At 38.1% G+C, this 21,622-nt stretch overlaps 1 protein-coding gene across 14 annotated transcripts in view; it reads left to right on the plus strand.

Moving 5' to 3' along the window:
• The window catches only part of TP63 (tumor protein p63), a 224,950-nt gene that overhangs the window by 125,690 nt on the left and 77,638 nt on the right, over nt 1-21,622 (plus strand). For 3 of the 14 annotated variants that reach the window (XM_008540860.2, XM_070583421.1, XM_070583425.1), the window contains exon 1: nt 3,374-4,024. The exons of 6 other annotated variants lie outside the window; for them this stretch is intronic. Coding sequence is in view for 5 of the 8 variants with exons in the window: in XM_008540854.2 (XP_008539076.1) it covers nt 3,519-3,560 (42 nt within the window). In the remaining 3 variants the exon portion in view is untranslated. Of the gene's footprint in view, nt 1-3,336; nt 4,025-21,622 lie in introns of those variants that run through there. 5 more of the 14 variants (XM_070583420.1, XM_070583424.1, XM_070583426.1 and 2 more) reach the window with 3 other exon arrangements.

Below are 21,622 nucleotides of genomic sequence, written 5' to 3' on the forward strand. Positions count from 1 at the left end.
TTTCAGGAAAGCATGCACGTTGATCATGTCTTGGATGACTTCTGCTTGCAACACACTGCATTTACAGCAGTGGCGTTTTCATCCAGAGGGCGGTGCTTGACCCCTAATTCTGGGGCCGTGAAACTTTGAGAAATCTGTAGGAAATGACTGAGAATGGAGAGTTATGAGCTATAAACAGAGTTGTTCTGACTCCTGAGGACTTGGGGAACCCACTTAAGATCTTCGAGTTTATCTGCAAAATGGGGATAATAATACTTACCTACATCACTAGGTTGTTAGGAAAATTAATGCATGTTACTAAACCTTTGAGATCCCAGGATAAGCATTGTTGTGTGGCGAGTGCAGAGAATGGTTGCTTTTCTCTAATCTCTTGCTTAAATAAGTGCACGATAGTTACATTATGTATTCACACTAATTCTAAAATCAAACATTATCAGATGTACTTTAATTAGCTCTTTTATGAAAATGTTTATGGTAAGTTCAAATTTAAATGGATTATTAGCTAGTATTTTATTATGAGGATGCCTTAAAGCAAAACACACAGGTTTTTTTCCCCCCAATATTTGGTACCTTTTTCTTTATGTCATTTAAGCATCTTAGTATCTGTACAATTTGATTGCTTCAATTGCACCATTCACAGATGAGCAAATTGAGGTACAGATATCCAAATAAAATAAGAGAAATGCAAATAATCCTTTAAATCACTTCCGTGAATTTTGGACAGAGATGCGTATCTTTGTAATAGTCTTTAGAAATTATTTAGTTTTGCCCCTCATTTCACAAATGAGGAACCTGAATCCAGAGTGGTTAAGTAACCTGCCCCAAGGGCAGAGCTAGCTAAAGGCAGAGCTGGAACAGAGCCTGTATTCTCCTACTTACTCCTGTTGCAACCTTCAGTCCAGTGCTCTTTCCCCTCAACTACCCAAAGTGCCGAGTAGCCATGGCAGATACAGCCTACCTTACATGTAAGATATATATGTCTTAGTTTTTGTCCACAATCTTGGTAGATATGTTCGATAGAGAGCACGGTCAGACTTGATTCTGCTGAAGCCTGAGGTGGTACGTAGAAGGAATTTGATTTTTTTACTTTATTTATTTATTTATTTTTGAGGAAGATTAGTCCTGAGCTAATATCCGTGCCCATCTTCCTCTACTTCATATGTGGGACGCCTACCACAGCATGGCCTAACAAGCAGTGCGTTGGTCTGCGCCCAGGATCTGAACTGTCAAACCCCGGGCTGTCGAAGCAGAATGTGGGAACTTAACTGCTGCGCAACCAGGCCAGCCCGGAAATTTGATTTTTCAGTCCATAAAATCCTGTTGGGAATCTTTTGACTTCGTGAAAGATGACATTTGTTTGCATTTGGATAGAATATCATCAACACTCAAGCCCTAAATTTAGGAGTTCAAATGGTTAAACTACCCCATTAATGTAAAAAAGAATCCAGTAATAACTTTCTGGGCAGTTGTGCTAATGGCGTTTACTCTAGAGCATTGATTCTCAAGCCTGACTCGTGCAGAGCTGCCTAGTGGGCTATATACAGTACAGATGTAGGGGCAGCATCCCTGAAGAGTCTGATTCAGTAGATCTGGGGCCAGGTCCAGAAATCTGTTTTTAAAAAGCACCCTGGATGATTTCCAGGGTCACCCAAGTTTTTGAACCACTGGAATAGAACACAGCTCTAAGGAAGCAACCATCTGCTTTCCACCATTGACCCTGAAGCTGTCGGTGGGTGTAGAATTTAAATACATGGTGCAAATAACTACGCTGCATTTTGTAAGTAATTTCTTTTTGTTTGGCTTGTAGTCAGTGCTCATTTGGTTAATTACAGGTAGTAAGAGGTCATCTTCCCAATATTTCAGTGAAGAAATGAACATTATGTCAGTTATAAATTTGTAGCGTTACAGAGTGTTGTCATATTCTTAGACACTTGAAATCAAATGATGTTACTGAAAATTTTTTGCAAAAAGGGAAACATTCTTATCAATAACTTAGAGGCTTTAAAATAAGTACCACCCCAATGATCACTTCATCCTTTATGTGCACACATTTTATGGATGTGACAGTAGACATAAAGAGGAGGCAAATTCAAGGTCATGACTATATTTGCAAGCTTTAATTCTAGTTTATATACGAATCTATTCTGGCTCCCAATTTTCTTCTAATCTTCTTCTAAATTTTAGAGGAAATCTAAATATTCACTTATAGATATCTTGGCCAGTTGTAACTTTCAGGCAGGACTGAGGGAATTGACTTCCTGAGTATGGGTGGGGATGTTTAGATATAAATCTAACTGGGTTATGTGGAATACTCAGCAGTAATGAGAGTATCTTGGTGAATCACACAATAACCATTACGGTGCACTTCATCTTCTAAATCATGGTAGATATCCCACAAGGCCAGATTCTATGTGAATGTTGTGATGTATTTATATAAATATATTTTTAAAGCAAAAGCTAATTGGTCTCTCACACTTGTAGATTTATTCTTCCTATTTGTAATTTATTAGCTGTTTATAGAAAAAGATATTCTTTGAACATTGATAAAAACTAAATACAATAAATATTCAAATAGATAAGCTATTGCATTGATTCTATGTCTCGAGAAATAATGATAGAAAGAAGCAGTTTTTTTTAAAGGCCATTAAAAAAAAACGGGCACATTTCCCAGGATTTCTATTTCCTGTACATAATATGGATGTTTGTTTGTTTTTACAAGTTAACGGGACCAATGGTTTAAATTGTTATTGAAGCATGCGCTAAAAAATCAAGTGGCTTATGTTGGCATAGTTTTAGTGAAACCACTGGCATTTCTCTGGGAGGAATAAGTTGAAAACTTTTCAGCAATCAGGCAGTGAATTTTAATTGTTACATTGAGGAAATATAACTGGATTTGAGTATTTTCCTTCAATTTCTAACTTTGTATAATCATTCTTGAAACCCCCCCCCCATGTAGGTTTAAACGAAAACAACCCTTCCAAAAGCTCTCCATGAAGTTTGACTTTTCAGTTGCAAAGTGTAAAGTAACTTTCAGAAATGCCTTCTGTTCTTCCTGGTGGTGGTACGGGTTTGTGGTTTGTTTGGGGAGATTTTGGTTTGTTTCTGGAGAGAGCATACTTTCTTATGAAAGAGACAAGGGAAAGTTTTACCTGTCTGTCTCTCTCCTGTTTCTTTTTTTTTTTAGCTTTCTTTCTTTCTTTTTCTTTTAAAGATTGGTGATAAGGAATTCTAACTACTTAATGAGATGGGAGAGGCCTCACTCCATTGGAGTGGAGGAGTCCAGGTGGAAGTTGATGGATTGGACAGGTAAAGAGAAGAGTCCCGCCCCCTCATGCCTATAGTTGGGTATATATTAGGGAACCTAAAATTATGTACAGAGAGAGAAAGAGAGAAGGGACTTGAGTTCTGTTATCTTCTTAGTAGATTCCTGTTGTAAGGGTCTCAGAGGGGGTGGGGGGGTTGGCAAAATCCTGGAGCCAGAAGAGAGGACAGCGGCATTGATCAATCTTACAGCTAACATGTTGTACCTGGAAAACAATGCCCAGACTCAATTTAGTGAGGTAAGGATTTTAGATTTTAGCACTCCATTTAGAGATGCTTTTTCATTTTTATTTTTTAAATAAAAGCTTACGTATTGTGGTTCTCCGTCACCCAACGTAATGTTTTTGCAAATTGTATGTAGGAATCTCCTTATCTTGGTAAATGTTTTCTGTGGTGACTGTAAGTTTTTTTTTTTTCTTTAAGTAGGAGATAAAATAGTCGGAGAGAAGGGAGAAGAAAAATTTCTGGGTGATGTTATGTATTTGAAGAAACCCAATATTCAGGAGTTTATAAAATCACTTTTTATAAGAACAGACTGAGAGAGCAGATCACATTCTGCCAGATACATTGAAATGACTCCTCTGTGGGGTGTTCATGTCCCAGTGAGGCAAATTAGTTGACTGTGTCTTAACTCAGTTAAGTTCTTAGTTCTATCTCCAGACTTCATCCTAAAAGCAAATGAAGCTTTATTCAAAATAATCAGGTGAGATTTTTTTTTAAACCATCTTTGTTTTGAATTCTATCAATCCGGAGACGTATCTAAATCCTGAGGGGACTTCAGCAATGTCCCTATTGTCTGGTGATTGACTTAGCCTTTCACTGTGTAATGACAAATAAAGTTATTTTGCAGTGATGCATTATTAAATATTTATCCATGCATACATGTCACTGTGTATTATAGCATGGAGGATTTTATTAAGGAATTGATGATTTGCCTCTCTGATCTCTCCTCAACAAGTATGTCGCAGGCATTTAAATCCCCAGGCAAAGGGATAAGAAAAAAAACTCCTGAAGAGTTTGTAAGGCTTTGAGGAAGTTTCCTAAGGTTGAAGGAGGTGTAACAACAATATTAGTTTACATTCCTCAGAATAGGGCAGCTGTGTTGACACTAATCAGATTGGGGGGTGCAGGGTGGGGAGAGCGCGTTCAGTGTTTCTGATGAAAATGCTTGCAGGCGAATGCTTGGAGAAGTAGACTGGAGAACTCAAATTGAGCTCCTTAAAATTCAAAACAAAATGCACAGCACTCTGGTGCAAAAGGAAGAGTCCCAAGAAGGACACCGGAGCAGGGCCTGGCTATCATATTGACCATGCTATTGTCTAGACACCTGAACTGTGTAAATATAGCAGGGGAAATATCGAGTTATCTAAAGAAGGAAAAGGAAGTGCCTATTTTCCTTTAAAACATTCAAGCAGCCTTGCTTGTCCTCAGTGGAGAAGCTTGAGTTTCTTGTTTTGCTTTAATATTGAAAGTTAGCTTAAAATGTTACCAATTTTTGAAGAATGGAGGTCACTTTTAAGATTATCTTGTTTCTGTTGGATCCAACGTGGTTCCGTTTTAATCACTAAAAAATGATCTGTCGGTCATATCATAGCTGACTTTGTGTTTGTCCGGGAGCTAGTTCACACACAGTATTTATAAGCCGGCTGAGATTTATGTGTGTCTAAGTATAAAGGGTTAGAAGCAAAGTTGATTTAGTGAGATCTATTTAAAAAATATGAAGTTGTTGTAAAGTGGAAAGAAATAACTATTTCTCATGAAAGGAAAAACACTGCATAAATGCTATGATTCAAAGATATCTTTAGGAATTATTGCCTTTTATGGAGGCAAAAGAGTCATGTCATTTGTGAGAGTATGGCATCCTTACGATGAAAGAAAATACCTTTACATGAGTTTGAATTTTTCCAAACTTTAGGTAAATATGTGGTCAAGTGCTTAAAAGCCAGCAGTTGTCTGTTTTCTATTGGAATGCTGCTAATGTACATACGAGATATCTATGAAAAAATATGGCTGAATTCCTCTACCTTCCTGCGTCTTTTCATATATTTTCGTCATGCACTTTGAATCCTTCCGTTAGTGTGTCTATTAAGTGTGATCTTCATGGCTTGATTTCCATTCTATTGCTTAAGAACTGCTTTCTTTTCCACATAGGTTTATGTTTTAATATCTAGCTCTGTGAAAATGCAGTTCTATGTCTGAGTATATTCAATGCCTGGGACCACATGGCCCGGAGACTCCTGAAATTTAATACAAAGGTTAAAATGTTTTGGGATTCGCCTCAAGATAACATTTATTAGTAACTGTCAATACAGAAACAGCAATTTACTATTATCACACATGAATTGTTAAAAATTGGACAGATTAAGAATAAAAACGCTATGTAACTCCCTGTGAGAGTGAAAATTATTTTAAAACCATAAGCCATTCTCTGACTTCAAATATTTTTTAAATTTAATTTGCTGGCAACTTCTTTGGGTTGATAACTCAAAAACAATATAAAAACATTATTCTTTCTCTACTTCCTTTTCCACAACTTTGCAATTCTTTCCCCCCAAGCAGAGCTGGATTTGGGGAAGCTGTTAATGAACAGGAAAGGGTCCGGAAGGGAGGAGAACACGGGCAGGATGTAACAGGCACAGCTTAAGGTTAAGGTTCCACCCTTGGGTTACAATGGAGAGGCCTCAAGCAAGCACACCTCCGAGGTGCCTGGCATGGAATGACACAGCCTCTGGGATAGGTCTCAGGCTTGGAGAAAGAGGCTCAAAAGAAAGGAAATTCTTCACAGATTAGGTTTTAGGTCAACTTTCTTGCCAGAAATTCTGGGCTGTGTGTGTGCGTGTGTGTGTATGAGAGAGAGAGAGAAAGAGAGAGAGAGACGGAGAGAGATTGAGCCTCCCAAACTCATCCTTAGAAGGACATTTTTATTCAAAATCCTCATTTGGGGTTTGGGAAGAAGTAAAAGTACTTTGGTGAATGGGTTACAGTATTCTAGAACTAAACGAGACTTCAAGGCTCATATACTGAAACACCTCATTTTACAAATTGAGGCGAATGATTTTTCTCTCTGTTGTTGAGAGAGCTATAAGTGTATAAATGAGTCCCGTTTACTTAACGTTTTTCTCTTTAATACCAAGGAGAGCTGGAAACACTCTAAAAAGGGTTATTGTGATTCATAGTAGATGCTCCAAAAAAGTTTCCGTGAAGAACTGATGTGCAAATCTAGTTGAGAGCAAGAAGAAAAGTCCTGAGACAGCGGTATAAGCTCTCAGAGTCCAGGTCATTGCCGTTCAATTGACCCCTGGGCCTGTATGGTCAAGGGAAATACAGTAATCTTTCCTATCCCAATACTGTTTCCAATGGCTGAATTAAATTTTTCCCATGGGAATAATTTTTCTCTTAATAATTAATATATTATCATAAGCTTCCCCGTGTTGTGCTTCTGAGATGTTTAGCACCATAGGTAAGAGCAGCAGAGGTAGGAAGCAGAAGCTGCAGGTTTAATTCGGGTGTCAGCCAGGCTGTGTTCCACTCCAAGTTGTGGTCGTAGATTGCACTACTTGTTTTACAATTGGTTGCCCTCAAGCCCAGAGGGCACTGGGAGAAAGATATCTGAGATCGCAGATCATAGATCATAACTTCCTTCACGATGATTGGAAAAACGAGTGGTGAGAACTATAAATCACTTATCCTTTACCTAGATAAGGAAAAAGCATGTTTGGTTTGTTTTGTTTTTTAGAAGAGCAGTGATCCTCAAAGGGGGTAGGAAGCATGAATGAATGTCTGGGTTAGCTATAGCAACCAAAAAAATATTGGTTGCTGTTGCATCATACCACACACTTTACCTGAATGCAAAGTTGCTAAAATTTTCTGAGACAAGGAGCATACACAGAACTTAAGATTCTATATTCTTCTTATTAAGGGAGCAGATATATATATATCTGAGGTCATGAGATTTTATGTTTACCGAGGAATAATATGGGTCAAGAGGTTGAGAAATATCTTACCACAAATGTACCCAACCTTGCTTTAAGGTGCATGTGATTGCTTTGGATGGGACCTGAGCTAGTGGGATAGAAGGGGGCAGGTAAAAATCCTACCTCCATAGTACTATTATGAAATACAGTTTTCCCCGGTTGAATACATTTTTAACTTTTAATTGCTTTATGTCAATTAGTAAGAAAGAGTGAACACCGATACCAAAAACATACCTCAGTGAAAAACAACTTAGTTATTTCCACAAGGTGTTAACTATTATGAAAATAAAAAAATTTTCCAAGCCCACTGGACTCAGAATTTTCTTTCAAATGTATATTGAGAAAAAGTCAGATGACTGATGTAGCGTTAGTGTCCAGTGCCGACTTAGTAGACTCAGTTGCCTATGAAGGGTACAAAGGAGGGTAGTGGATTTTGTTCTAGAAGAGACTGGATTGGAGTGTCAAGATAAAACAGTTGATCCAAAAGTTAAGCTATAAATCTTATTCCTAATCTTCTCTTAAGAACACAATTTGGAGGCACAAGAAAATAATGAAATGTGGCTTAGTAATGTGCTACTTCTCTAAACATTTTATAATGTTCACTTATACCTTTTAGTTAAGTTGTGCTTTATAATATTCATGAATAGTAGTATTGAGGAGGAGAGAGTGAGGTTAGAAGAAGGACCTACACTCCTCTTGAATAAATGTTTACTGAGCATCAGTTACATATAAGATGGTAGCTGGGACATGAAAATGAGTAACAAACAGTTCTTATACAAGAAATTTACAGTTCATAAGGAGAATAAATACATACAGTTATAATACAGGACAGATCTTCAGTGTCGTATGAGAAGTGTGAGCAAGATAATAAAACGAATCAAAGAGAAAGAAAGTAGCTTGCAGCAGGAGAATCGAGAAAGTCAATCCGTACATGTAGGATGCAGCTGCACTTGGAAGGACAGAAGGAACCTTCTAAGTCCTAGAAACCTAAGAGGGAAGGAGGATTTCAGGTGAAGAAACAAAGAGCAGCAGAGACGCAGAGGTGGGGTAAATGCTGTGGTACTCAGAAATGTCAAATAGTTCAGATGGAATTGAAAGTATGAAAGAATTAGGAAACAGAGTTGGAAATGTATGATAGAGTGGTTCATGGAGGGCCATAACACGTTTAATCTAGTGGCCATGATCACCCATGCCAGGATTTTGAACAGAGGAGTGGCGTTATTGGAGCCCTATGAGGGTACACTGGGAAGGATAAGTGACTTTGCTCAAGATAGCCTAGAAGTATAAAAATGCATTTCTTTGCATTGCACATTGGCTGCCTGTTTTGCAAGAATATCTGTCACTTCTCTGGGACCTTTGGAAGGGGAGAAATGGATTGTTTCTAAAGTCTCATATGACTCGTGTATTCTTTGCCCATGGCTCTCTTTAATAGCTGTGGTCCCTGCTGTAGGTAAGTTGGGAACCATTGGTCTTGGTTTATCTTTATTTATGCTTGCTATTTAAATGTAATTTATTAATAGCTCCCCTTTCACTTTCAAAACTATTCCATTTAGGAGACAAAGTATATGGTAAACACAGACCTCATTTATTATTTCATTCTTTTTCCCAACCCTCCACTCCAAAATGAGAAAAAGTAGTATAAATTTGGGTCTAAACCAGATACAGTGATTTTGATATCCCAGCCACAAACCATTTAGATTATTTCCCCTACAAAAAGAAGCATTTCCTTGCAACCCAACACTTACTGAGAGCTAATTAAATATCGTCACCATGCTAGACACTGTAAGGAAAGCAGAAATGAGTAAGTTGCAGCCACTGGCCTCTGAGAATTCACAATCCTAGGAGGTATAGAAGATGTTAATAAATGACTCCAGTATAAAACAGAATGTGGTAAGAGACATCAAAGGCTCTCAAAGGCAGAGAAATGGGTTCCAACTGTTCATGAAGAAGGTAATATTTCACATAGTTCAAGGATGAGAACTTAGCCAAGGAAGGAAGGGAGGAAGGTCATTCTGGGTAGAGGGTAGAAAATTAATACAAATACAAAGAAGAACTGCAAAGGACCAGATGAGAGAGTGTGATATATTGACTTGAGGAGAGAATGTGTTGATTTCAACACTGATTTGTATTTAATATATAATCCAATTTAATATGCATGTCAAAATGGAAAGCTTTTGTAGAAACAGTGAGAAAAGCTTACAGGAACTTTTATCTCCCTAAGAGCTAGAACTAATGCATATTTTGAAAGCATAGGCAGTGTTCAGAATTCGGCATTCAAAACTTTGTCTACGTGCTGGAGGAGTGATAGGTGGCATCCGGCAGGGAGGGAGAAGAATTAGCCTAGGCGGTTGCTTGGGCTGTATGCAGTTGAAGGTTTCCTGGTCCCATTCTTTACACCTCTACAGAGCCAGATAAGGTGCTTTACGCTTCTAGGGACTCAGTAATTACATTTTCAAATTAATCAAGGCTAGCAACAAAATCCAGATTGATTCTCTATGTTAATTAGGATTAACTTTATTTATTAAATAGTCATCTTAGAATCAGGAGAGGAAAACCCTTTTCTCTGGTCACTGCTCTAAACGCAAATAATAATCCTGGAGCTAAATGTGAGAGAATATACCAAGTATGACATTTGTCCAAGATAAGAATTGCAATTTGGCAATGATAGAGCAGAAGCCAATACAAATATCCATTTAAGAAACAAACAATCCCCAAATTAAACAAAAAACATCAAAGAAAATCAAGATCTTATCTCATTTTTTTAAAAAATTAAAAATTTTTCAACTTTCATTTTGGACAAGGGTACACATTTGCACTTAAGATTTTAAGAGAAATATTGAAGGGAAGACATGTCTCCACCCATATATATATCTTCTCCCTCCACAACCTCCTTCATCACTTCCGCCTTACCCAGGAAGAAAATGTAGGCAATTTCAGAGGTAATAGTAGGGTAGGCAAGGGGAGGTTCAGTGACTTGATTTAAGGGCAAAGAGACAAGGTAGGAGAGAGAACTGGACTCTCATAGATGGGGGGATGTCCAAGCTTGTATCCCATTCCTTTCTCTTCCTCACCAACCTAATCCTCCACTTGCATAAAGTGGATTTTGAAAATATCCAGCGTTAGCATGTGATTGTCCTGCTTTTAGATCTATGCAGACCTTACAGGAAGCAGTGAAATCTATCAACTACCTCGTTCCTATACAACCTCCTTTGCAGAAATAAGTAGTTAAATGAAGTGTCTGTAAAGTCTTTTCAGAAACAGTAGTTTTTTACCTCCCCACATTTGGTATTCTTATTTGACCTGATAATAAAGCACCCCTATACTATTCAAAAAGCATTCCTTTCCATCTTCTGCAAAAGAAAAGTTTCTTGGAAAGTTCTTATTTCTAAATTAATTTCATGTTTGATAATGACTAACATATATTCTGTTTGTTTCTTTTCCAAAGACGAAGTAAAATTGGACTGTCTTGTAGATTCTAGCCAAGATGGCTTCATCGGATGATATTCACCTGTCAATTTAATGTTCAGTAACTGGTGGTAAGATAAAGCACATGTTGGTTCTAGGCGAGGGGATAACTGGCAAGAATAAAACATTTTTGGAATGTTAGTGGATGTGTGTAGAGTGTAAGTTGATATCTCATGCAAAACTTGTAATCTGAATTGCATCTTGTCTGTGTTTCTTAAATGGCAAAAAAAAAAAAAAAAAAAAAAAGATTTCCTTATAAAAGCTGAAAGAGGGAATTTTGAGTCAAGCTGTGGTGTGTTGCCAGAGGCGGAAATTTATGAAACACTCTCATCAGCTCTTCTGGAAACACTACAAAAGAAATAGTTCTACTTTCTTATTGGTGCTAAAGCCACTAATAGGTGCAGTTTAGTATAATACCCCTATGAGAATTACCACCCCCAAAGTGAGCTTGCTTTGGAAAGAACTCTGCACAGGCATTTTCTTTTTCCTTTTAAGCTTGCGCAAAACACCCAAAGGGGCCATTTCCAATCCAGGCAGTGATCTTTCTCAAGTTTATTCTTTCTCAGATCACAGAGACAATGGGGAATATGCCCTGTTTACTCAAATCAGTCTGGATTAGTGTCACTCTATTGATGGAATCAGAATTAAAAGGAAAACCATTACCCTCTCAAAGGGCAACATCAGATGTTTTGGGAATGGGTTGATTACGTTTAAATAGACCATGGGGAGACTGTCACCAGACTAAGGTTATAGACTCCACAAGAAATACACAGAAGCGGTAATAACACTGGGTGAAGTTGAAAGCCCTTGATAAGCCTTAGGCCTGGGAAATTATTTCAATAGACAATCCCGAAGAGCTTGAAAGGCTGAAAATAAGAATAGTGACATTTCAGAGAAGGTACTTTCCCTGTCTTCTTTCTACACTCCAACACCACTTCTCAGATATTTATCTACAGGTCAAATCCTTTTCCAGTTTTTAAGGCCCTGCTAGGGGGCTGCTTCACCCTTCCAAAAGTCCCAGATCTCCCCATTCAGAATAACTCCTCCTTCCTCTGAACTCTTTTGTACTTCTCTGTTCCTCTCTTATTGCTCTGTGTGACCAGATGCCTTCTCTTCTCTCTAGACTGAAGGAAGACTCTTGAAGAGTAGAGGATGTGTGATATTTATTTCTGTATCATCTCCAGGGCCACTAAACAATGTCCCTGAATGTGATGGAGGCATGTGTCTGTTGCTGTTGCTTGAAGGGTTATCTTCAGATAAAAATATGGCGTATTGTATATACTTAACAGAAATGGATCTTTGTCCCTGATGTGCAAAAAAAGCAAAGAAATTGCACACATTGTACAAGCCTTATCTCCATCTATATGTCCTGAATTATATGGTTTTCCTTGACATCTTGCAAGTCTTTTTTTTTTTTTTAATGAGCTAGAGTATTTATTTCTATTATACTTCAAGTGGCAAGAAAGTTTTGAAAAGGCAGGGTAGTTTCCTGAGTGAGGAAAGACTTGTACTCTAACAGAGGTAAATAGTGTTAAGTGTGTGCTGCTTTCACTTAATTGATTACCCATGAGGACAGAGAATGTGTTTGATTTTTTTTAAAAAAACTGAACAGATTAGATGTTTATCTTGCTTTGCAGTCACTTTTTTAAAGTGTTTACTTGCTTCCACACTGTTCCCTTGATTCATTTTGTCCCCTGCTTGTCTCTAGATTGTCACCCGAGAGGTGGGTGGTTTGCCCTGGGTGAATAAGCTTGACGATTTGCAAACACTTTTTCACTTTATTTTCTACAGTGTTATTGCTAAAGGATGTCTGAGAAGTCTTTAAGTCATTTTGTTCTTAAACCTGGTGTTCCAGCTTTTTTTTTCCTGTTCAAGTGACACTAATGAGCTGTTGTAATTATTACACTGATTGATTGATTGTTACTTTCGTAATGGGGTAAATAGAATGAAATGAGTAGACAACTGTATTTTCAAAGAAGGCAAGTCTTCTGCATAGCTGGAAACTTCAGTTTTATTTTGCAGTTAAAAGTGACAGCTTAAAGGAATACTCCAGTGTTATGTAAGTCACCATGTCTAATTACAAAGTATAGTAAATTACTAAATCTTTGTGTCAAACATAATGAAATATTCAGCAATCAGCAAAGAGCTTTGACAAGCCAAAGCAAATCAGTGCTCATGAAACAGTGTTCCTCTTTTGAATATGTATAGAATAGTAAAGCTGAATAGTATGCTCCTTGTTTCATGCTTTGGTTTTGCATTTGCAAATAAAGGCTAGTGTTTCACCCTCTGAGTGTGGGTTATAAAGTCTGGAAAATGAAGTCATGAATTTAGACCATTTGCAAGAAATGAATTGTAAGTCTGATAAACTACAATCTCAGTTCCTCAAAACATACATTTGTAAGCCTTTAATTATGGCATTATTCTAAACTGAATTCTGGCTAACTGGGCAGAAAATCATGGAAATTAGAGAGGGAGGGACCAATCTTGTGGCCTATCTACCAGAAACGAAAGTCTTCTCCAAGCTTGTTTCTGAGTGGTTTCTTTCCTAAGCAACATGCACTTGGCCACAAGTACCATCCATAGGAAGTGAATAATTATACGACCGCAAAGGTTTGGATTCTTATTGCTCACCAAATGCATTAGAAACAAACTAGACCATCAGGTAAAATACACTGCCTTGGCACAAAAACATGTATGTGTTTGTTTTAAGGAAGTAGAAGCTCATTAAAAAACTTCCCAGCTAGGTGTGAGTTACCGAGTATTACTCATTGCCTTGTGAGTGACAGGACTGGCTATTCTGCTACTAGTTCCCATAAAAGCTGAAGCTAAAAGCCCAATTCCCACCTACCAAAACAAAGCAAAACACAAAGTAAAGGTCATAGAGATTATCTGGAGATGCACTATAACATTCACCTGGCAGGAGTATGTAAACAGGTGAACCCAATATGGAGACAGACTTTAGCAGAAAAATCTATACTTCATTGTGTTAGCGTAAAAGAGATGCTTTCTGAAAGTGATCTTTATTTTGAAATGCTTTGCATTGGTTCTTTGAATAAATATTTCCTGAGCCTCTACTATGTCTCAGACACTGTTCCGGAGATGAGACTCAGCACTCAGCAAGCCAGATATAATCTGTCATAAATTTATGGTCTAACAGAGAAGACCAACATTAAAAAATATGTATACAGATAATTAATTTCCATTATAATTATGTAATGCAAAGAAAAAGTTAGAGTGCTATGACAATGTGGAACAAAGGAGAACAAGATCTGGGCAGTTCAAGAAGGGGTTTCCTGGGAGGTGACACTGAAGCTAAAAGCTGCAAGATGAGTCAGGAAACAGTCTGCAAGGGCAAAAGGCTTGAGGCCTGAGGGAGTTTGCTTTTGAAAAACCGAAGTAATGCCTATTTGGTTGCCTTTTAGTGAGCAAAGGGGAGAGTTTCAAATAGTGCACATCGGCCATTTTAAAGACTTGGGGCCTTTATTTTAAGAGAGTGGGAAGCTGCTCAAGGTATTCAAGCCTGAGAGTGGCATGGTCAGATTTGCAGTGAGCTACCACCCGGTAACTCCAAGAGCTGAGTCTGACTTGCTGCAATTACACATATTCTCAGAATGGTTAGTTTTATATCCTATCTTTAAGGAGTGGAAAACATTTTTTTTTTTTAGTTATAGAAGAGGCATGTTTTCATTGATTGTAAGTTTTAGATAAAAATCCCAGGCAGAAGTTTCAGTGACTCCAATTTACATGCAATCAGAATGAAGGATAATTAAGAGAGCGGGTTCGCAAGCCAGATTTACTGGTTTCACATTTGGGCTCTGTCACTTACTACCGTAAGCAAGTTACCTAATCTTGCAAGAGCTTCAGTTTCCTCATCTATAAAATATGTATAAAACATGGGATAATAATGCCACCTAGCTCATGAGGATTAAATGAGTTCATGCAAAGCACTTGAACTCTCTAAGGATCAGAGTAAGGCTTTAGAGCTTTCACAGTGGCAGTAGCAGTACTGGTTAATTTTCTTTTTATAGAGAGGATTGAATATGGATGCTGAATATATTTCATATTTGTGTGTGTGTGTGTGTGTGTGTGAGGAAGATTGGCCCTGAGCTAACATCTGTGCCGATCTTCTTCCATTTCATGTGGGATGCTGCCACAGTGTGGCTTGGTGAACTGTACTAGGTCCGCACCCGGGACCTGAACCTGTGAACCCTGGGCAGCTGAAGTGGAGCGTGAGAACTTAACCACTACATCACTGGGCTGGCCGTTTCAGACATCTTATCTTTTTGAGGAAGATTAGCCCTGAGCTAACTGCTGCCAATCCTCCTCTTTTTGCTGAGGAAGACTGGTCCTGAGCTAACATCTGTGCCCATCTTCCTCTACTTTATATGTGGGATGCCTATTAGAGCATGGCTTGACGAGTGGTGCCATGTCCACACTCGGGATCTGAACCTGTGAACCCCGGGCCCCCCAAAGCAGAATATGTGCACTTAACCACTGCGCCACTGGCTGGCCCCCTCAGACGTTTTTTTTAATCTTGGTGATCACTATTATTTTATTGAAATTGATACGTCGTCAGTTTCATGTTATGGTGAGCAAAGCTATTTCTTGTGATAAAATGTTAATCGCATTTAATCACCCCATTGTATTATATCATAATTTCTGATACGGTCTAGACAGATGCATTATCAAAATTATTTTAAAATATTTTAAGCTCACTTTAAAAACCACCAAAGCACTACTCTACTGATGAGCTTCTAAAGTCACCATAGTATGTTTTTCTATAGACGATCTGCAGTGTAGACAGATTTTTATTACTCTCTTCTTTCTTCCCTTCACATTACTGTGTCTGCTAAATAAAGCTATTAAAACAGCGATGACTATAGATTGAAAATATCTGCAAACATATTTTTGTTCCAAAGTTAATAAATATCTCTTGATTCACTTTGAAGAAACTGAAACTGTGTGTATTTTTCCCTAATATTTGGATCAAGAATTATTGAGTGTTAAAATTATACCTTTCTGCTTTCTGCTAAGCCTAATGCTTTTTGGTATATAATGGTGATGTCAGTTTCTTTCAGAATTGAGGTGCTCATGATTATAATTTGGTTCATTTGTCATTATTACTAGAAGGGGGTACATACAGAAATCATAGAATTTAAAGTTTGTTTTTCCTTAGTTGAGCTCTACGCCGTGTAATTTAGCTTTATTTGGATTGAATTTTAACTTCAGTATTTTTCACACTTAGTGGCTTTTCAAATGCTGTGTCTAATATTTGTTGACATTGTTGTCCATCTGATCAGGCAACTCTATTCGTCTCACCTACCATTGTCTGTATAGCTTAAGGCTTTTAGGGAGCTCTCCCCTATGTTATGGAATCTTGGTCCTAAAGGAATCTTGACACTTTGTGTGAGAACATAAAAACGTTCCAGTGGGGCTGGCCCGGTGGTGCAGCGGTTAAGTGCACACATTCTGCTTTGGCGGCCTGGGGTTCGCTGGTTCGGATCCCGGGTGCAGACATGGTACCGCTTGGCAAGCCATGCTGTGGTGGGCATCCCACATATAAAGTAGAGGAAGATGGGCACAGATGTTAGCTCAGGGCCAGGCTTCCTCAGCAAAAAGAGGAGGATTGGCAGTAGTTAGCTCAGGGCTAATCTTCCTCAAAAAAAAACACAAAAGTTCTAGTAAACTCTGCTACTATCTTTCTAGGTTCGTGTGCGCTTAAGTGCTATATTCTTACATTTTGTTCATTATAAGATATGAGTATATTTTACCTCCAAACATTCACTTTTTAAGAACATTTGAAAGATAAAAGAGGTGAAATATTTTATACCTAACAGAATCTGGTTTTGAGAAAAATGTGATACTAAATAAATTCTTAAGGGGGAAAGATGGTGCTGTAAACTGACGTTATGATTCAGATTGCATCTTGACCTCGCATGGAGCACTTTAAGTCAATTGTGCTTAATTCTAGCATAAAACAAACCATCATTCTTTGAGGTGAGGCAGGTGGTAGGAGACTGAAAAAATGACAAGTATTTCTCCCTAAGGCAGTGCTTGTTGAAAAGCCACTATCCTGATGATATTTGGGAATGAAAATGTAGTACTGTCTGCTGGAGCATAATCGAATGAATGCTTTGTACGGCCAGGGTTGCAAAGAAAACTGTTTTCTTTTCCCAGGAGGGGCTTTAGAATGTTCACAAAAGCTCCTCCGTGACGCCCAAGGTGAAAGGTTATATCAGCTGGGGAAACTATATATGCTGCCTGACACATTTTAGATTTCTGGGTTTGGCCTGGTAAATCCATATCAAGGAAATACAGTTATCTCATTTTGTGAAAGTGATCTCGTGGCATTTTCAATAGCTTTGTGGTTGAGGACGGTCATATCTATCAGAATGTTAGAATGCGTGCTTCCTTTATGTTTGATCATCAGAATCAACCTCCTTGTAGAAAACCAAGGTGCAGGTTGTCAAGAACCTTGCCCAGGGGTATACAGCACATTAGTGGCAGTGTTCACCAGACCCCATAGCATCAAGTCTAAGTTCGGAGTTCCTTTGCATTACTAGCATCCCTTCAGGAATGTAGGAGTGCTGAAGAATGTTCAATTCCCTAGCCTCACCTAACAGGCAGTCAAGGGTAATAAATATAATTTCTTCCAAATGAAATTTGGGCAAGTTATTGTTTTCTGTAACAAGGGAACATTTGAATTGAGATAAATAAATTATGATAATATATCCCAACAGTAACCTCTCTTGTCCCTGATTTGGCTCTCATTCCCATTTTTCATTAATCGTTTGCCACATATTGTTGTCTGTTGTTGCCGTGTAGCCATAAATTAGCTATTACAGATAGTAATATCTGGGAAAGAGAACTTATAAAGTTTCTTTTATACAGATAAATGGAAAGAGCGAGATATTCAGAAACACAAATTATATCTAAGTCCCTGTTTCCGTTGTATTGGTCAAATGACTTGATTGAAATCCCTTTCTGATATTAAATTCTTTTGCAGGAAATTAATTGCACTGTCAACTTTAAATAACTGTAAACCCAGGTATTCAATATTGAGTTTTGTTTACAGCGATATATATAGATACATTATTTCTGAGCTGATAAGAAGATAATTCAGGCTCATAATATATTCAGAATTTAAGACCATCAAATGATGTAATCCAGGAAAGAAAAATAAAATGAAACTAAAGGGATTGCATTTATAGGACACTTTTAAAGCAGTGACCAGTCAGGAAAAACCAAATCTTCTATATTGATATTTTAATTCTAAGCCTCCAAACTGAAGTTTGGTGAAGAAATAAATCAGAGTCTTTAGATGGCTGCGAGAATGCAGAAGGACTTATAGGAGAAGAGAAACAAACGCCAAGAAAACACTCTTTCTGTGTTTGGGAATGGTACTTATACTTGTTCTTTCCTGATGGTAAAAGCAAGCAGTTTGAGACTCAGCCCCTGGGTATCCCTACACTTATTATTGCCAGCTCCTTGTTTCAGAAGACCCCCAGGGTGTTCTGTGATTACAGAGTTAACATACAGTGTGTTAAGTCTCTGGGACCAAGGTGTGTTTCATCCTTTCTGTCATCAGATCGGCTAGTCTGTGATGAACCTGAATATATTCCAGCTAAAGATGTTGGTAATTTTCTAGGATCCAGGCAGTGAGTTTCCTATTTCAAAGTTATTTTATGGGAAATGAAGCATCTGTTTTAATTCAGAGGAAATCAATTGTTTTACTTTATCAAGCTTACAGTAGATATCAGACAAATTGTGTGCATTTTTGCCTTTTATATTTTGTGGGAAGAAGACCATCTCCTCTTTCAGACATGATAGGGTAGCTATAGAACATTTTTCATTTGTTCATTCACTGAGTGCCTATGGGTACGTTAAGGTTATTCAGAGATCAAGACAACTTGTGGTTAGAAAGGGACAACCTACTTCCTATTTCATTGCAAATATTCTAATAATTTTTGTTACATAAGAAACACATGGGACATATGGGACTCCACAGAGTTCTTCCGAGGGCAGTTTTTGTGACTGCTATGAAAGTGTCATGTTCTAAGTTCTGAGGCTCTTTCACTTGTCATTGTAAACAGGAGTTATGTTAGCATTCCAGCATAATGTAAGTTTCTCCTCTCTGTGTTTATGGAATTACTGACAGTTAAGAACGAGCATAGGTGTTGCTCCCTTCACCCCACAAGCTTCACTTTGGTGGAGAATAAGGGATAAATATTATTCACATTAAGCTGATACAGAGCTAGCTTCTTAGGCATGCGAAGTCTGCAGTCACAAAGGGCCCCATGCTTGGTTTAATGCTCTGCTGTTACCATTTTGAAACTTTTAATAATTTATAAACAAGAGGGCCTGTGTTTTCATTTTGCAATGGGCTGTGCAAATTATTTTGCTGGTCCTGTCTATGTATCACTTGTTCTTCTTGGCTATGTTGGTCTGCCCTCGGTTTCCAATCGTACTGTGTGAGCATGTCCCCTTTTTCTTCAAATCAAAGAAATAAGCAAATAAGAGCCTTTTTGTGGTTGTTAACTAAATGTTTTTAAAATTAACTTCTAAAGTACTGTTTCCTATGGCAGGTTTATGACATTCATTTTAAATGAAGATATGAAAAGTACCCAAGTAGATTTCCAGTCATAGTAATTCTTACTTTGGTGGATTTGTTTTTGTTTGTGTTTATTTTAGGTGAATTGATTCAGTTATTAGCATTGGTTGTATGCTTTTTTTTTTTTTTAAGACAATTGATTATACTACTTGGCTTATGTTGCTTTAAAATTGCGGAAAAGTTTAAACTGAAATGTGTCTTCCCTTTTTATCTTGGATAGTAAGCAGCTCTTTGCCTAAACCTGAGAAATCTAGCTTTATGTTACATAAATTGAGGAATTAGCCTTGGAAACAAATCCTATTGTTGTTAAGTAAAGTATTTTACCTGGAACTATATGGATTGTAAATTATGGCATTTAAAAGTATACCTGTCAGCACCCACAGTGCTATTAAAGACTATTGGAATATAGTTTTTGCTTCTTTGGTGCCACCCAAATATGTTCAGTCTTACTGCTCTTCCCGGGTCTCCTTTGTGCCTTGGAGGTAAATGGAGTTTCCATTTCTCTGAAGTCCTTCAAGAAGCATTCAGTGTTTGCTCACTGGCTTTTAAAGCTGGATCCCAAAACTTTTCTCTTTACCTGTATTGAAAAAAAAAATTTCAAAGGACCATGTTTCTTTGTTCTCATCCAAGCCCACAATTAGCTGCAGTTCCATTCTGTGTAGCTAGAAGGAGGAGGAAAAGGGTGGCCCAGCAGGCATTTTACTGCCTGTGAGAAAGTGCTCACGAGTTTCTTTGTCCTTTTTGTCAGGGCCGGCTGCCTCCCTAATTGTGCTGCTGCAGGGAAGCACGTGCCTCTGGGAGCATTATCTGATTTCTCCAGGACGTTCCGGAGTGCTTTGTATACTGACCCTTAACTTGAACACAAACAATATCTTTTCAATCCCCTTCTTGGGCTGTTGCCGCAGGCTTGGATACCTAAAAGCTTTAATTCAGCCAGGGGTGTGGACGCATTTGTAGGGGCCTTGGGTTTTATTTTTTTTCTCCCCTGGTTGTCTCACCTGCAGTTTCTTGGCACCTGTCAAGAGGGGAAGCTGAAGATGGAGCATAGGAGAGGAATAGGAGCTGTAGAAGTCAGAGGGGAGAGGAGGCGAGACGAACAGCTGCCCTTGTCAGCATGGGGATAAGTGTAAAGAGATTAATAGCTATTTGAAGAGCAAATGGGGACGTGGCATTCGGCAGTGGAATGCGAATGTATAAATGTAATGGAATGGGCATGCGACCATTAACATTTAGACAGATGCTCTCAGGACTGAATGGAATGGCAAAGTCCGTTTCTCCTCCCCGTGTGAAATAATTAAAGTTTAGTAAAATAATTTTATTTCCAGAGTTTAATTAAAATTTTTATCAAGCGCCTATGTCTTGGTGAATTTTCCTCCGTGGTTTTGCTTGGACTGGGACTCAGAGTTCTATTTCCATTGAAGAGCCAGACTCCTCATTTCCTTTATAAAATAGGTACCAACAGGACTGCCTCTCTTCTCACTTTTGATTTGTTTTCCCTTCGCTCACTTGAAGAAGCAGTGAGATTTCCATGTGTCAGAAGGTTTCACAAGGGGAAACCTGTGCTGTAGGCTGGTTGCGCCTTTGGGAAATGTGTCCAATTGGACTCAGGTTTAGGAATGACTTAAATTATCTGCTCAGGCTGACAGTTGTGATGGCGTGGGCAGAGCCCTGGACTTGGAATCAGAAGATTTGGTTTCAAAATCCCCACTCTTTGCTCATTAGCCAATGCTTAAGCAAATCACTTCCTCTCTCTGATGGTAATACAGTCAAGTTGTTTTGCAGATTAAATAAGAAATCTCATGCCACAACTAGAAGGACCCACAACTAAAATATACAACTATGTACTGGGGGAATTTGGGGAGAAAAAGCAGAAAAAAAAAAGTAAAATGTAATATGTGTATATCTGTGTTTTACAATGACAAAAAAGAAATTAATTCATTCTTTCCATGAGCATCTTGCTTACCTACTCTGCTGGGGCTCATTCACATAGAGGAACTCTGTGAGCTAATGTACTTCTGAATTATATCAAATATAGAATTTTAATCATAACTAGTTGGTTTTTCTCTTATGTCCTACTCTAGAAAAGAATAAACTGCTACAAAGAAATGAAAAAAACATAAAAAATTAGACAGTGTTTGGATGATACACTAGCATGTTACCCTTTATAATATATAGTTGGCTCTCCCTAATTTTGCTACCCATGCCCCTCCAGTCTGTATGGAACCAGTCATTTAGGGGAACTCTTGATACC

The sequence above is a fragment of the Equus przewalskii genome, chromosome 18, assembly GCF_037783145.1.
Source record: "Equus przewalskii isolate Varuska chromosome 18, EquPr2, whole genome shotgun sequence".
In the NCBI taxonomy this organism is placed as follows: Eukaryota; Metazoa; Chordata; class Mammalia; order Perissodactyla; family Equidae; genus Equus; species Equus przewalskii.